This window comes from Diceros bicornis, chromosome 8 (assembly GCF_020826845.1).
Source record: "Diceros bicornis minor isolate mBicDic1 chromosome 8, mDicBic1.mat.cur, whole genome shotgun sequence".
NCBI classification, from domain to species: Eukaryota; Metazoa; Chordata; class Mammalia; order Perissodactyla; family Rhinocerotidae; genus Diceros; species Diceros bicornis.
This window is the reverse complement of record NC_080747.1, coordinates 63,179,525-63,197,131: the sequence shown is the minus strand read 5'-3', so window position 1 is coordinate 63,197,131 and position 17,607 is coordinate 63,179,525. Positions and strand designations below refer to the sequence as shown.

Sequence of the window (17,607 nt, the reverse complement as noted above, 5' to 3'; positions counted from 1 at the left end):
GGTAGGCAGGTTTCAGTGAAGCTTCCAGACTAAGAGAGACTAGGAAGAAGGACCTGACCACCCACTTCTGAAAAGACTGGCCATGAAAACCCTATGAATAGCAGCAGAGCACTGTCTGATATAGCGCTGGAAGGTGAGACCATGGCGCAAAAAGACCAGGCAGGGTTCCACTGCTATACACAGGGTCCCTAGGAGTCAGAATCCACTCGACAGCACTAACAACAGCAACAAAGTGAGTACGTTAAAAAATTAAAAGCACAACTAAAATTATGAATACTATGATTGTCATCAAGCTACTGAATAACTCTCATTGTCAGGCATGAAAAAAATCATCTGCTAATAATTTTCCATGGGTTTTTTGAAGTATATATATTTCTCATGCTATGCTTTTTAGGTGAATGAAAATTGCTTTTAAAGTTGTACTGGAATAGACTATGGGGAAGAGATAAAATGAAAAATTTCTATAGGATAGAAGAAAACAACATTTAAAGATAAAATATTCTCAAAATAATTAATATCTCTAATAAAGACTTTCACAAAGCAAAAAGAAAAACACAAACAGTCCAATAGAAAAATGGGCAAAAGATGTAAATTAGAAATACAATGAAAAAACACAAATAAAGATTGATATCTCCAGAGTTGTTAGAAATGTGGGCACTCGCACTCTCTGCTGGGTGGGGATGTAAACTGGTACAACCAATACTCCTCCAACTTCTCAACAACAAAAAAGAATCCAGGTACTAGTCACACTCAAAGGAAGCCTCCTTTCTAGTTACATTTCTGCCACCTCCCTCTTCATCCTATATTCAAGCCATATCAGACTGTGTTACATCCATATCATTCACTTTCATGCCTCTGCACCACTGAAATACCTTTCTCTCAATTCCCCTGCAAAATTTTATCTATCTTTCAGGACCCAGCTCAAATAAGTCTTGCCACACTCTCCTCCAGATAGAATTAACTGGCCTTTCATCTGTGATCCCATAGCACTTGGTCCATTCCTCTATCATAACAGTGAAAACATATTAAACCAAAGTTACAGTGCAGATATGTGCTAAATTATAATATATAAAGAACTCCTACTAAGCAACAACAAAAAAAGGGAACAGGACACAAACAGAAAATTCACAGTAAAGAAAACATATATGGCTCTTAAACATATAGAAAAATACACAAATAATATACTCATATAATAATAATATATAATAATAATATACTCAATAATAATAATAAAAGAAATAGAAATTAAAACCATGATGATATCATTTATTACCTACTAAAAAGGGCAAGTTCAAAAATTTTGACTATACTGTATATGGAAAAATAGGCATTCTGGGGGCTGGCCCCGTGGCTTAGCAGTTAAGTGCACACACTCTGCTACTGGCAGCCCGAGTTTGGATCCCAGGCGTGCACCGACGCACTGCTTGTCCGGCTATGCTGTGGCGACATCCCACGTACAGCAACTAGCAGGATGTGAGACTACGCCATACAACTATCTACTGGGGCTTTGGGGAGAAAAGGAGAAAAAAAAAAAAATAGGCATTCTAATAATACTTGCTGTAAGGACATATATTGGCAAGATCTCTATGAAGGCAATTTGGTTTTACCTATCAAAATTATAAATGCACGTATTTTTTGACTCAATAATTCTATTTCTCTGAGTTTGTATTACAAACACATTCATATTACTTGACAAGATGTATGTACATGATTATTCACTGAAGGATCATTTGTAATAGCAAAAGATTGGAAAGATAAATATGCCTCAATAGGGGAATGATTAAATAAATTATGGTATATTCACACAAGGAAATATTATACCCATGTTCACTGCAGAATTATTTATAATAGCCAAGACATGGAAGCAACCTAAACCTCCATCGATCAATGAATGGATAAAGAACATGTGGTGTATAAATATACAATGGAATATTATTCAGCCATAAAAAATGAAATATTGCCATTTGTGAAACATGGCTAGACCTTGAGGGCATTATGGTAAGTGAAATAAGTCAGACAGAGAAAGACAAATACCATATGATCTCACTTGCATGTGGAATCTAAAAAAAAAAAAAACTGAACTCACAATATGCAGAGAAAGATTGGTGGCTGCCAGAGGCAGGGGTAGGGAGTAGGTGAAATGGGTAAAGGTAGTCAAAAGGTACAAACTTCCAATTATAAAATAAATAAGTTATGGGGATGGGGATGTAATGTACAGCATGGTGAATATAGTTAATACGTACTGCGTATCTGAAAGTTGCTAAGAGAATAAATCTTAAAAGTTCTCACCACACGAAAAAAAATTGTAACTCTGTATGGTGATAGATGTTAACTAGACTTACTGGCTGTGGTGAGCATTTCCCAATACATACAAATATTGAATCATTATGTTGTACAAATGAAACTAACATAATGTTATATGTCAATTATATCTCAATTAAAGAAAGACTAGACAGCTCTATCTAAAACAATTTCCAAGATATATTATTAGGCTAAAAGCAAGCAAGATGTAGAACAGGGCATACAATTAAATAGGAAAGTATTTTCCTCTACTCACAATTCTGACACTAAATGCGTGGGTTTTTTCTCCACAACGACCAATTATCTGACACCAGCTGGGTATCTTACAATTCTGACACTATCTACCTGAATTTAGCATCAGATCCCACAAGTTAAGTGCTCATTCCCACAAGACTGCCCCCACTTCAGATGCCAATTCCAAGTCCGTGCCTCTGGGTACTTCTGGCCAACAGGCTATAAATCAGGGGGTCCGACAACCCCCTCCTCAGGCTCCATAATTTGCTAGAATGGTTCACAGAACTCAGAGAAACATTTACTTAACATTTACTGGTTTATTATATAATAAAGGATATGATAAGGGATACAGATGAACAGCCAGATGAATAGGTACATACGGTGAGGTCCAGAAGGGTCTGGAGCACAGGAGCTTCTGCCCCATTGGGTTTGGGTGTGCCACCCTTCCAGCATGTGGATGTGTTCACCAATCCAGAAGCTCTCCTAACATGATCAATTATGAAGCCAATCTCTAGCTCTTCTCCCATTCCTCCCTGGAGGATGGAAGGTGACGCTGAAAGTTCCAAGCTTCTAATCACGGCTTGGTCTCTCTGGTGACCAGCTCCCATCTAGGAGCCCACCAAGAGTTGCCTCATTAGAACAAAAGACACTTCTATCACTCGGAGATTACAAAGGTTTTAGGAGCTCTGTGTCAGGAACTGGCGGCAGAGATCAATATATTTCTTATGTCACAAAATCCTAGCTCCAACACTTACTAGCTCTGTGACCTTGGGCAAGTTACGTAATCTATCAGTGCCTTACTTTTCCTCTCAAAAAAAGAGCATAATAAAAATAGATTCCAGTAGCCAGTCCCTTGGCCAAGTGGTTAAAGGTTCAGTGCCCTCCGCTTTGGCGGCCCGGGTTCGCAGCTTCGGATCCCAGGCACGGACCCACACCACTCGTCAGCCATGCTGTGGTGGCGAACACATAGAAAGTAGAGCAAGATTGGCACAGATGTTAGCTCAGGGTGAGTCTTCCTCAGCAAAATAAATAAACAAATAAAAAGCTTCCATATAACATTGCTGTAGGGATTAAATTAGTTACTGAATATCAGTGTTCAATAAATGTTAAGTAATATTATAATAAGTCATATCTTTCCTCCAGACTATAAGGTCAAAGAAGCAGAGATGATAAACTTTTATAACTATATGTCCCTGTATATCTTTATAGAACCAAGCATAATCTTTTTTAATCAAAAATTTAAATGATAGCAAATGAAATAACTTAAAAAAATACTTACTTTGTAGCAGCAGCAAAATGTCTGTTGGAGATCTGAACATATACAGAACAAGGATAAAGAGGTGTCTGATAAGGTATCTTGGAAAGACTATGCCTTTGATGATGTATCAAGACTAGAAAGAAAAAATATATAAAATATTAATCATTACATTCATAACCTTTACATTCTTAATCAATGTTTTCCAAAATAAAAATATTCAATATTTTGTGATTTTTAACCATTCTTCAAAAAGTATAATAACAAAAACTGCATTTCTTGAAACTCAAGCCAAGTAAACACATCTAATTGAACAATTTTGTCTTCATTTATTTTTAACTTAACCTAGTTCAGGCTCAACAGAGTATGTTAGCTCTATTATCATGGAATATGCATATGTATCCTGAACTTTTTTAATAATTTAAATTTCATTCTTTTTTTTTTATAGATAAGACATTCACAGAGTTGCCCAAAGTAGATGCCCTACTTCTGAAGAATAAGAATAAAGTGGAGGGAATTGCCTTACCAGAGACCAAGATTGGTTATAAAGCTATGGTAATTAAGACACTTTGGTTCTGGCACAAGTACAGAAAGACAGACTAATAAAACAATAAACAGCCTAGCAACATATCCATACACATATGGATATGTGAAATATGACAGAGATGCTATTGCAAATTACTGTGCAAAGAATTCAATAAGTGGTGCTAAGACAAGTGATTATCCATAGGGAAGAGTGTATTTAGATCCCTATCTCATACCACACACACACACACACACACACACACACACACACACACACAAATCAAATCTAGATGGACTAAACACTTATAATGTGAAAGGCAAAACTTAAAGTATTTCAGAATATAAGAAAGTATCTTAATGACCTTTGAGGAAGGAACAATTTCACAAACAAAACCCAAAAGCACTAACAAAAAAGTGACTACATTAGTGTTAAGAATATCTCTTTATCAAAAGATACTTTAGGGGCCGGCCCAGTGGTACAAGCGGCTAAGTGCGCACGCTCTGCTTCAGTGGCCCGGGGTTCGCAGGTTCGGATCCCAGGCGCGCATCGACGCACTGCTTGTCAAGCCACACTGTGGCGGTGTCCCATATAAAGTAGAGGAAGACAGGCACGGATGTTAGCTCAGGGCCAATCCTCCTCAGCAAAAAAAAAAAAGAGGAGGACTAGCAACAGATGTTAGCTCAGGGCTGATCTTCCTCACAAAAAAAAAAAAAGATAAAGAAAGTGAAAACAAGCCAAAAACTGGAAGAATATAATACCAACATATTTAATGGACAAAGGATTAATATCCAGAATATGTAAGATCAACCCAATTAAAAAATGAACAAAAGAGATGAACAGGTTTCAAACTGAAAAGGAAACAAATGGTGCATAAGTATATGGAAAAATGTACAATCTCATTAGTAATCAGGTAAATATTAATTTAAACCACAATAAAATATCATTCTACAGTGCTACTTAAAGGGTAGTCAGTGGGCCTGTCTGTTACAGGCCTGCAACAGGCCTGCAACCAAATTAAAATTATACTAGCATGTAAATCAACCACATCACTAAGTATATTTAGTGCAACTGACAATATTTTTTTCACAAGACTTTCTCAATGAAGAACGCAGTGCTCTGATCTTATTGTGGATAGGTAACAGTTTGTAAATGAGATAATTTAAGTAGCACCAGATTGACTACAGATTATACACGTCAGATTGGCAAAACTTTTTAAAAAAGTCTGGAGTTGCTAAATTTTACACATAGCAGTAAGAGTATGACTTGGAATACCACTTCGGAAAACAATATGGCATCACCCAATGAAGCTAGGCATGCACATCTCAATGATGCAGCAATTCTACTTCTAGGCATGTACCCTAGAGGAACTCCTGCACATGTGTACTAAGAGATACGCACAAGAATGATAACATTGCAATGGCAAAACTGCAGAAAAGAATCCAAACATTTATCTAAAGTAGAATAGATAAATTGTGGTATATTCCTATAGTGGAAAGTTATAGGACTATAAAAATGAATAAACTATGTGCTACACAGATGAATCTCACAAACATAATTTTGAACAAAAAAGTAAGTGGCAGAAGAATTATCTGGTATTATTTTCAAGTTCAAAAACATGCATAACTAATCAATATTGTATTTAGGGATATATATGTGCATTTGTGTGTGTGTGTTAAAACTATACAGAAAACAAAGGAGTGATAAAACAGAAATTCAGGAAAAGTGCTTACCTCTGGGAAAGAAGCAGATGAAATAAGAAAAAGGCATTGGAGCCTTTGAAGGTATTGATAATGTTCTATTATTTTAAGCTTAATAGTATTCAGAATTTTAAGTTATTCTTTATATACATTATAAATATTCTTTTGCATGCAGAAATACTAGGAAAATGTTTTTATTTAAGGATTACAGAAGAACATACAAAAGTAAAGTCTTCCTCCCACCCCTAACCCTCAGTTTCCCTCCCATGTTAGCAATTTTTTGTGCATCTTTCTAGAAATACTATTTCCCTCATCTTTTATAAAATGGTAGCACACTCTACTCACTGTTCTACACCTTGCTTTTTCACTTAAAGGTATTAGAGCCCATTTTCACACATATAAATAGATTTACACACACATATTTTTATGAGATGTGTATATATATATATATAATTGCATGTATGCCTTTCATAAAAGTGTATGTATATGTATGTATTACAGCAATCATTTCATATCAGTTCATAAAGACTTTTTTTTAGGGCTGTAAAGTACTTCACTGTGTGGTTGTACCATAATTTACTTAATCAGTGACCAACCATTAGGTCTTTTATAATATTTTGCTATTATAAACAGTGCTGCAGTGAAAAATCTTGCACAAACATCATTTTGCACACCTACAAGTATATTTATAGAATAAATTTCAAGATAGGAATGTTCTGGGTCAAAGGATATGAACATTTGTAATTTTGATAAATACTTCTCTCTATAATAACAGTGCCATATACATTTCCACCAGCAATTAAAAGGTTGCTTGTTTCCACACACTCATGCCAACATAGTATGTTACCAAACATTCTGGTCTTCGCAAAGCTAGTAGATGAAAGATGTTATACAGAGTTGTCTTAATTTGCATTTTTCTTATGAGTTAGGCTGAGTATGTTTTCATACGTCTGGCCATCTAAATTTTCTTTTCTGTTTAATTGGCTTAAATTCAATTTTTTATATTAGTACTCTACAACTAGACTTTCATGTAAAATGACTATTAAAATCTGATATCTTAAAATCCATTTATTATGTAAAATCGTGCAACAACCAATAGTATGGAACTTTTAAGACTAGTCTATACACCAAGTGAATTCATTCCAAGTGCATAGACAGCACTGTGCATGCAGAATAGCTACAAAGTCCTTACTGTGGTCTACAAGACCCTATGCGAGCTGGCCCTTGCCTATCACTCAATACCACTCTCCTACCTACTCACCGTGATCCTTCTTTCTGATCGTTGAATCCCTCAAGTTAATTCCTACCTCAGGGCCTTTGCATTTAATGTTACGTTTGACTGGGATGCACCATCTCCATATTCTCCCATGGCCTACTCCTTACCATCAGCTCAAATGTCATCAAAGCCACATGCCTAACAACTCAATTTCATTTCTAATCTTCCAAGAGAAAGTTGAAGTAAAAGATAACCACCAAAACTATGAATTCTACGAACAAATAGGAATGACATTTGGGGCAGCGTAGGAGACCTCTTTATTGTTGGGAATTCTTTGTGGTACAAAAGCCAAAACAGGCTTTAATGCTAGGAAGAAAAAGGGAAATAGACGAACAAGATACAGAATCTCAAATTGAGTGGGCTATGCTGGTATGCAACAGTCTAAGAAAAGATCCTCCACATTTTTAAAGAAGCCAGTTATCTTGAAAAATCACATATGGTAAACGAAGGAACAGCAATTATCTATTCAATGTTAGGCGAACACTTCCAAACAATAATTCTAATTGTACTAAACAAGAACCCAACAACGTTGGCAAGATCCTCAAAGTAATAATTCTCTTGAATACATCAATTGGAAGCTGCTATAAAACAACCAACCACTACTATTTAGAATTCCCAGTCATGACAACCAGAAATAAAATTTTCACAGAAAATCTATCAAATTGCTACAGACTAAGAAAAACCAAATTACAAAAATATCACTATTTAAACAGCACTGTTAGACCATGATATCTGTATTTTCAATCCCCCTGTAGTCAATCTGTCTATCTGTATTATTTTATTACATTCCTTTAATGTATTTCTTCTCCCCTCACTCTTGGCAGATAACCTCACTTGCTACTTCAGAGAAAATATAAGCCCTCAGAATTGCCTCAACTACTTATGAACCTACCCAAATCTGCATTCATTCTCAAAAGTCACCCCCACCCCCACCCCTTGACAATGAGATGGAAATTACTCATCTCCTTTGCTAGCTTATTCTCTTATATCTGATCCTGAAAGGTTAGAGTTCCCCAGGACTTCTCAACTGACTCTATAATCCTCACTCTCCCTAGATCTTATCCCTCTAGTCTTTGCCTTCCCACTATAACCACCATAGTTCATCATCTACCAAATGGATTACTGCAACAGACTCCAAACTATTCTCTCATCTACTCTTGGCCCTCTCCATTTCTTTTCTACCTACTAATAAGAGGGATGATTTAAAACTGGAAATCTTATCATATCCTTAAAATATCTGGATGGCTTCCCCTTGCTCTTTGAATACAGCAAATTCTTAAGAAGGTTCTCCACGATCTACTTCTAACGCATCTAGTGAGCTTCATCTAACACCACTCTCTCTCACACTTGCCACGCTTCAAATACTCTGGCCTCCTTTCAGTTATCTGAACACACAGTTTTTTACCATCTTAGGATTTTCAAACATAGTCTTCCCTCCATCTGTGACATTCTCGCCTACCACTTTCCACTCCTCCTTCCCAATAGCTAACTCATAGTTATCCAATGATCCTTCAGGGACTCTACAGAAACTACTTCTTCAGAAAAGCCTTCCCTGAAGACTCAGAATAGATTAGGTCTGTCATATACACTCTTACAGCATTTAGGACAATTGTAATTAAAGAAATAATTATCCAATTAATGACTGCTCCTGAGTAGATGATAAGCACCCTAGGCAGGGAATGTGTGTAGCTTATTCACTATTCTGTCCCCAACACATAGCACAGTGTTTGGCAAATGAAGACATAATAAACATCTGTTGAATGAAGCAAAGAAATCTGAACAAATGAGAGCAAAAACTGGATTCAATTCACTTTAAATATTACTCATTATAACACATGGAAAAGGGGTGGCATTTTGTTGAAGAGCCATTTATTCATTCATTCATTTATTCAACAATAAATATGCCAACGAAACATGTGCTAGCACTATTTTAAGCATTTAGTGAACAAAACAGACAGAAATCTCTGTCACCATGGAGCTTACATCCTAGTTAGGGGGAGACAATAGTAAGAAACGTAAAATGGTAGTGGTAGGGGGACCCACTGGATAAAAGGGATTGAGAGTCAAGGGAAAAGTGGGTTGCAATTTTAAGTAAGATGCTTAAGGCAGGCCTCATTAAAAAAGTGATGTTTAAGCAAAGATTTAAAAGAAATGAGAAAGCTCATCATGCAAATATCTAGAAAAAGTGTTCCAGGCCCACTCCACTTGGGAGAAAAAGTTCTCCCAAGGCAGAAATGTTCTTGGTGTTAAGGAACAAGGAAGCCATTGTGGCTAGAGCACAGTGAGTGAACAAGAGGGTAGCTAGAGAAGAGGTCAAAGAGGTAAGCTGGGTGCATGGGGCTGGGAGAAGGCAGGCACCAGGTGATATGGAAGACCCCAGGCCAGTGCCGTCCAATAGAAGTATAAGGTAAGCCACATGTATAATTTTGAATTTTCTAATAGCCACAATAAAAAAGGTAAAAAAAAAAAAAAGTGAAATTAATTAATAACAAAAATTAACATATTTTATTACAGCTAATAACTTCAAATATTATCATTTCAACATGTTATCAATATAAAAAATTTATTGAGATATTTTACATTTTTTGATACTAAGTTATCAAAATCTACGTCTTTGACACATTCAATTCAGATCAGCCACATCTGAAGTGCTCAACAGTGGATAACAAAATGGACAGCACAGCTGTAGGCCATTCTTTCTAAAGACTTTGGATTTAGAAAAATGCGGAGACCGCAGAGTTGTGAGCATAGGAATAACATGATTTAAGTTCTTAAAGGACCAATTTCACTACCTGTTGAGGGTCGATTGTAGAGAAATCCAGGTGAGGGGTGGTAGTGGCTTGAAAGGTAGTTGCAGTGGAGTAACGAAAAGAAGTAAGATTCTGGATTTATTTTGAGGGTAAAGCTAACAGGATATGCCAACTGTGAAGTGTGAGAAAAAGAGGGGTAGTTGAGGATATTCTGAGTTTTTGGCCTAGACAACTAAAATGATGGAGTTACCATGAAATGAGAAGGGGAAGGTGGCAGGCTATAATAATGAGTTCGATTTAGAAAAGTGTTAGGTGCTGACAAGATATACAAGTGGAGGGCCAGCCTGGGTGGCCTAGTTGTTAAGTTCTGCACGCTCCGCTTCAGCGGCCCGGGGTTCGGTTCCCAGGTGCAGACCTACACTGCTCTGTTGGAGGTCATGTTGTGCTGGTGGCCCACATACTAAAAAATAGAGGAAGACTGGCATGCATGCTAGCTCAGGGTGAATCTTCCTCAGCAAAAAAAAGAAGATAAAGTGCAGACCTAGAAATGGTAGATGAGTTTAAGAATCTAAAATTCAGAAGAGAAGTCCAATTGTAGACATAAATTTGAGTGCCATTAAGATACAGACAATAGTCAAAGCCACAAGACTTGGATGAGTTCACCAAAGGAGTAAATTTAGATACAAAAATTTAGAATTTAGAGAATCAAGGATGGAATCCTGGCTCCTGAGACTTTCCAAGGTAAGAAACTGGAGAGAAGAAAAGGAACCAGCAAAGTAATGTGAGGAGTCACAGGTGAGATAAAAAGAAAATTAAGAGAGTGAGGTATCCTGGAAGCCAAGAGAAGAAAATGTGGCAAGGAGAGAATGATAACCTTTGGTTCTCTTTTTGGTTTCTTTGGTTTGTCTAATATAACATTATTTCTATCATACATAAAGAAAATGCCATCAATCTCTTTTCAGTAAAGATATACTTTTTGGTTTGCTGACTTAGTAGTCAGCAGAGTCTGTCGTGATCTCTTGCCATCCCTATCTTTTAAGCAACAACCATCCCAAATAGAGAATGCTGATCTTGACACTGAGCTTTCCTGTGAGAAGCTCAAAGAGAAAAACTACGATGCATTTAAAAAAAAAAGCAAAAAAACCACTGGCCTAGGAGTGAAGCTTCAAGTTCTTTCTCTGCCACTTACTAGTTATATATGAACTTGGCCACATACTTAACAGGATCAGTTTCTTCCCCTGTAACATGGGGGAGATGCTGGCTGCTGCCTCCACGTAAAGATCTATCTTGATTTGGCTGCTGCCTCCACGTAAAGATCTACCTTGATTATTAATACATATCATTGTGCTTCAAAAACACAAAACAAAACAAAAATAAATAAGCTTTGTACCAAAAAAGGGCTGTCATCCTAGCCAACAAATTGGACCTTATTAACTGCTGAAAAGAGTTGCTACCAAGAAGTACTACAGAATTAGCCTCCAAATGATCAATGTTGATCCAAATTAGACAACGTTTGGAAATTTAAGAATTGGAATCGCCTACCACGATGTACTCTGAAAGCACCAACAAGCATTTTGTAAACTATTAAAGTTCACAAACGTAAGCCACTAAAATATACCACCTTTTCCATACCAGAACTTACTTCAGGTATCAAACGTCTTTCCTCTGCAGTCCACACCCCCAGAACTGGAGATAGAACGTGTCCTTGCCTCTGACCCTACGGGTGCTGGAGAGGTGTCAATGTACATTCCCTTCCCACTCCCACCTCACCCCTAGGGTGGACGCTCTAAAAGGCGTGCAACCTCTACTAAGGTCTCTTTCAAGCAGTAATGACCCTCTGGAGAACCTGGAGCCCAGAAAGAGCAGGAGGTTTTTCGAGCACCCGTGCAGATCCATGCCTAGGACAGCCCGGCTTACACTCAGCTGCAACAAGAGACACCGCGCTACAGCTATTTTCCCCGCAAGCCCGGACACCCCCTCGCTTTACCTCTACCGAGGCATCTTACGGCCGCCGCCATGTTGACCATTCTGGATTGTGTTGACGAAATTGCTCCTACGCTTCAACTTGGAAGAAATTTTAGAAGGGTTCCTTTCCGGAATGAGCGGAGGGGGAAGGGTTTAGAAGTAGCAAAAGGAAAGGGGCGGGAACCAAAATACGCCGACTGGAGAGGGCGTACGGCGCCGGTGCCCCGTGGCGGTGTTACCGTCAGTCTGCCGTGCTGCCTAGGACCCTGTGTTTCGTGGTTCCGGTACAACAGCTCTACAATCTTCAGAGAAATCTGCCCTTCCTGGAAATACGGTCGTGGTGGCGGTGCTCTGTTTCTTCTTTTTTTTGATTCTGCAGATGCACATAGAACTCATTTTAATAGATTCTGAGAGTAACCAGGAAAGCATGAAAAACAGAAAATCCGAAGAATGTCACCAGCTTCCACCGCCGCATTTCCAGCCCTGTAGAGACTTAATTCTCCAGGCTTTCCACTGCGCCCCAAGGTGGGTGTCCCGCTCACTCACAGGCTTTCCTTTTAACTCAGCACAGGAGCAGCGTGGTTTTAAGTTAATCTCCTTAATCAGCTCTACATGTTACCCCTGCTGGCAAGCTGTGCCATTAGGATCAACTGAATAATATTTGACAAATTTATATAACACTTCTAGTTGTAAAATGGCAGATCTGAGACCTACGCATAGGTTATTCTGGCTGAAAAAAAAAAGAATCAGTATCTTTTCTGTTAGGTGGCAGCTGTCTGAGCTGTTTGTGGGCAGAAATCATGTCTTATTCATTTTTGTAACCTCAGCACATACTACAATACCTGACACATAGGAGGCACTCAGTTTGTTGAATAAATGAATAGATGCATGCATGAATTAGTGACTTAATTAGAATAGCAAGCCTGCAAAATTAACTTGCTTCCATGAAGCTGCCCATAGGAAGTTGGACTAGATCAAAGTAGGAATTTCACAAATGCTTTACTTCATATTTATGTATCGTACTCATCTACATGAAGAATAAGATTTCTAATGTATTGTCCTGTTGTGTTAAAACCTAAGCAGTTACTTCAAAGGTTCCACATTCATTTATGGCTGTTAATTCAAAACAATTCAAAGAACTTGAATCTACCACTATAACTTTCTTCCCTTTCTCCTTCCTTCTTTCCCTTTCTCCCTTCTTTTCACAAATATGTGAGTGCCTGCCGTGTGTCAAGTGGTGTGCTTGATGTGGTGAATAAAACCAACACAGCTGTTGCACTGTGATACTTAAAAATGAATTTCATTTGAGGGTAAATGCCAGAATTGGAATAGGTTCACCAGATCCATTTCAGACAAAAACAAACACCTAGGTTAAAGGTGCTGGTCCTTAGACTCTACATCCCTCCCTTTCCACAGCTGGGGTCATTTGGCCACCAACTGTACACTTCTTTATGTCTCCTATTAGAACAATAGAATTTACACATTCACTGTTGGGACTCAGAGTGACATGTAGTTTGCTTGTAGTAGTAGCCTTATTAAAGTAGTGTCTGTAGAGGTGCAGCTTACCTGAGTGCCCACTTTGAGCATCAGAACTTGATGGCATTAGTCAGGCTGAATCCAGAGTCCAGTTATCTGTATATAACAATATAGAAAGAGGTATTTGGGGCCGGCCCGGTGGCGTAGCAGTTAAGTTCTCGCGCTCCACTTTGGTGGCCCTGGGTTCACAGTTCGGATCCTGGGTGCGGACCTACTCACTGCTCATCAAGCCATGCTGAGGTGGTGTCCCACATCGAAGAGCTACAACTCTATAACTATGATATACAGCTATCTACTGGGGCTTTGGGGAGAAAAAAGAAAGAGGAAGATTGGCAACAGATGTTAATGCAGGGCCAATCGTCCTCAAAAAAAAAAAAAAAAGAAAGAGGTTCTTTAGCTTGAGACTTATAAAAACTACAAAAATCCGCACTGAAATGGGAACTCCAAGCCTCTAAATATTTAATACATGATGAGGTTCTCACTGAAGAGAGGCAGCAGAGTATTTTGGTGAAGCAGCGGTGCTTTGGAGCCAAGCTTCCTGGGTTTGAATCCCAGTATCATTGTTAACTACCTGTGTGACCCGGGGGCAGGTTACTATACTTCTCTAGGCCTCAGTTTCCTCATCTGTGAAAAGGGGCTAATAATGAGATAATTTACTGAGGTACTTACTACAGTACCTGGCACAGAATAAACACTCATTAAATGTTCAATGTCATCATTAGTGTGGAACCAGTGAGAGTTCTTAACCAGAGAGGCAACACGAATAAGCTGTTCTAGTACCCCTTCTTCCAGTATCTGCTTATTTCTTAATATGATACTTGCTGTTCTCATCCCTATGTGTGCTAGGACATTGCTTTCTTTATATCAGAACTTTTATTAGTATTTGCAGAAAGTCTTTAGGCTGTGTTTATGCACTTTCTCAAAGTTCACTTTAAATTCAACTTTCCTGGGCCGGCCCCGTGGCTTAGCGGTTAAGTGCGCGCGCTCCGCTACTGGCGGCCCGGGTTCAGATCCCGGGCGCGCACCGACTCACGGCTTCTCCCGCCATGCTGAGGCCGTGTCCCACATACAGCAACTAGAAGGATGTGCAGCTATGACATACAACTATCCACTGGGGCTTTAGGGGGGGAATATAAATAAATAAATAAAATCTTTAAAAATAATTAAATAAATTCAACTTTCCCCAGTTGCTTTCTAGGAAGGTTTATACTCTCCAGGAGTCTTGGCAACATGCCAGCTGCCTGTCTGCTTGGCTAATTTCCCTGAGAAAAGCTTTTAAATGTTTGTTTAGCCCTGTAGTTCTCTTGATCTGTGTTCTCTGCCTTCCTCAACCATCTTCCAGTTGAGCTAGAAACTCCTTTGCAAGAAGAGTCACTTCGCATTTGGGGTTCAAGTGGAAAATGGATTCTCTTATTGAACAAAAATAAGGAACTGCATGACATTTTCTATTTCAGTAGCATGCATCAGAATCACCCAGAGGCTTGTTAAAACTCAGCTCTCTGGGCTCCACCCCCCAGAGTTTCTGATCCAATAGGCCTGGGGCAGGCCCGTGAGTTTGCATTTATAATAGGCTCTCAGGTGATGCTGATGTGCTTGGTCCAGAGACCACCCTTTAAAAACCACTCCCTATGTAGTACCGTGAAATATTTGCATCCATAACTACCATTAACTTGGGGAGGAGTTGTCTTATTTAACGAGTTTATGCTCAATATAATATAGGCAATAAAAGTATGAATTTCCCCATGTGTTATGTCTCTAGGACCAGAATTGACCCACTCTTATCTTTTCCTCTAAACAGAAACTGCTATTCAACATCCGGATTTTAGCTCCAAAACTGTCCAGCTGTCAGGTGGGACAATTTCCTAGCTGGATTTTAAGTATTACCAACTCCTGATTCCCTTCCCTCCTTGTGCTTACTTCAAACTGATTATTTTTTCATAAAGAAATGACTATCTATAATAATGATTTCTCAGTCATAAGGTTGAAAGTTTAGTGAGGAATTGGAACTCATTTTCTCTTGCCCTCCCATATATGGGAGCTTCTGTGTCCAAAAACCCCTAGGAGACTACCTTAATTCCAGATTGAGTTAGGAGATTTAGAACTGTCCAGTGAATGCGGTAAATGTTTAACAACTGGCTCACCAGTACAAAAGAAACGGATTTGTAGCGTTCACCCATCTCCATGGTGTAAATATTCTCACAACAGCTGATTTTAAGCTACCAAACGTTACATCAACCAACTTAGAAAATTTCTAACAACTTAGCAACTGGTTCTAGTATGGCTACAGCACACTACTGGAAGTTTCCTAATAAAAGCCTTTGGTAACTTTTAGAAGGCCTAAACCAAACCAATTCATCCTAGAGCCACACTTCTCAAACTTGAATGTGAATACAGATTACCTGGGAATCTTATGAAAAATGTAGATTCTACTTTAGTAGGCCTGGGCTGGAGCCTGAGATTCTGATTTCTAACAGGCTCCTAAGTGATGTTGATGATGGTGCTGGTCCATGGACCACACTTTGAGTAGCAGGGTCCTAGAACACATCCTAGAGCAAAATTCACATTTCTGTCATTAGTCCCAAACCAGAACCTTTTGAATAGGCTCTCTCTTCCTAATACAGAGAATAAACTTAAGTGGATCCCAAAATTTCTGGGTTTAAGCTCCGTGACCTTCATCTTTCAGTGGAGATACTACAAACATCAGTAACTTCCTGCCCCACTCACATCTGCTTCTGGTGGAAACTTTCCCCTCCCGTATAAGTAAAATTCCCCAGCCCCAGCTATTCCCCAGTGGAAGCCATCTGACTCAAGAAAGGTCCATCCATACTGTAGCCAGTGATCTGGCTTGAAAAGAAAAGCTAGGTCAGTGGTTCCTCTCATGAGGCTAGGCTTGGGAAAACAAAAGACTGAAATATTTAGGTGGGAGAACTCAAGCTGTAAGGTCATGAAGTAGACTCAAGGCTGGCAAAGCCTCAAAAGGCAAGCTAAAATTATTAGCAAACAGAAATGATGCATGAGTAGTTACATGAAGCTAGTCAGTTTCAAGAATAGAATGGAGCAAGGATACCGAGAAAAGCAGAGATATCATGAAAAAGAAAGAGATCAACTGGCCCCTGAGAGGAAGGTAGCAAATGCTGCCTCAGTTCCTGTTAGTTTCCGTGAAGTCTGCTGTATCACTGTCCCTCTCCCTGAGTTCTTGGGAGATGCCTATCTACCATATATATCCCTGCAATAACCCCTGTTTTCTTGAGCTAGCACCAGTGAATTTCTATATCTTTTAAACAAACAAACAAACATCTAATTAAGACCATGGGCCATGGGTCTCTAGTTATTCTAGTCGTAGTGCATGAACTGGCCAGCTCTCTTCCTGAATTAGTAGCAAAGCCTTAATCATGGAATCTCAGAGTTTGAGAGGCTTTTGAAGGTCTTCTAGCTACCTGATGTATAAACCCTCTCTATAATTCTCTGCTTAAATTTCTGGTGACAAAGTCTTGAATATTCTATAAGGTAGTTCATTGCATTTTTGGACAACTCTAATTGTTAGTTATTCCCTATATTAAAGTTGAAATCACCTTCCCTGTAACTTAGACCTAATTAAATCCTTTGGGTCAATTCCATTTCCACATGGCAAACTTCCTGGTCCTGCCAACAGCTATCATGCCTCTTAAGTCTTCTCCTCACTTGGCTGAGTGTGTCCATGTCCTTCCCCACCCTCAGTTCCTTCCTTCCGTGGCGTGGTGATGGGAGCCTCTCATCTTCTAGGAGCCTTACCAAGGATATGCTCTAGATTGCCTGTGTCTCTTAGAATGTGATCCCAAAACTGAACAAAACACTCTAGAGGAGAAAAGAATAGTTAATTTTTCCTGGAAAAATTAATGCAACCAAAAATTGTAGCAACTTCTTTGGCAGTTTTTTTGTGTGTGTGTGGGGAAGATCAGCCCTGAGCTAACATCCATGCCAATCCTCCTCTTTTTTTGCTGAGGAAGCCTGGCCCTGAGCTAACATGTGTGCCAATCTTCCTCCACTTTATGTGGGAGGCCGCCACAGCATGGCCTGACAAGGGGCAC

At 38.9% G+C, this 17,607-nt stretch overlaps 1 protein-coding gene and 1 long non-coding RNA gene across 3 annotated transcripts in view; one reads left to right on the top strand and one right to left on the bottom strand.

The window, feature by feature from the left end:
* The window catches only part of MRPL1 (mitochondrial ribosomal protein L1), a 78,205-nt gene extending 66,035 nt beyond the window's left edge, over positions 1–12,170 (bottom strand). The window contains exons 1-2 of the mRNA XM_058547328.1: positions 12,027–12,170; positions 3,815–3,926 (exon numbers count right to left, since the gene is read on the bottom strand). Coding sequence (XP_058403311.1) covers positions 3,815–3,926; positions 12,027–12,066 — 152 coding nt within the window. The 5' untranslated portion in view covers positions 12,067–12,170. The remainder of the gene's footprint in view (positions 1–3,814; positions 3,927–12,026) is intronic.
* A 177-nt stretch (positions 12,171–12,347) lies between these two features.
* LOC131409721 (uncharacterized) overlaps positions 12,348–17,607 on the top strand; it is a 28,462-nt gene continuing 23,202 nt past the window's right edge. The window contains exons 1-2 of one of the 2 annotated variants that reach the window (XR_009220985.1): positions 12,348–12,529; positions 15,339–15,417. This is a non-coding gene — a long non-coding RNA (uncharacterized LOC131409721). The remainder of the gene's footprint in view (positions 12,530–15,338; positions 15,418–17,607) is intronic. The other variant, XR_009220984.1, reaches the window with a different exon arrangement.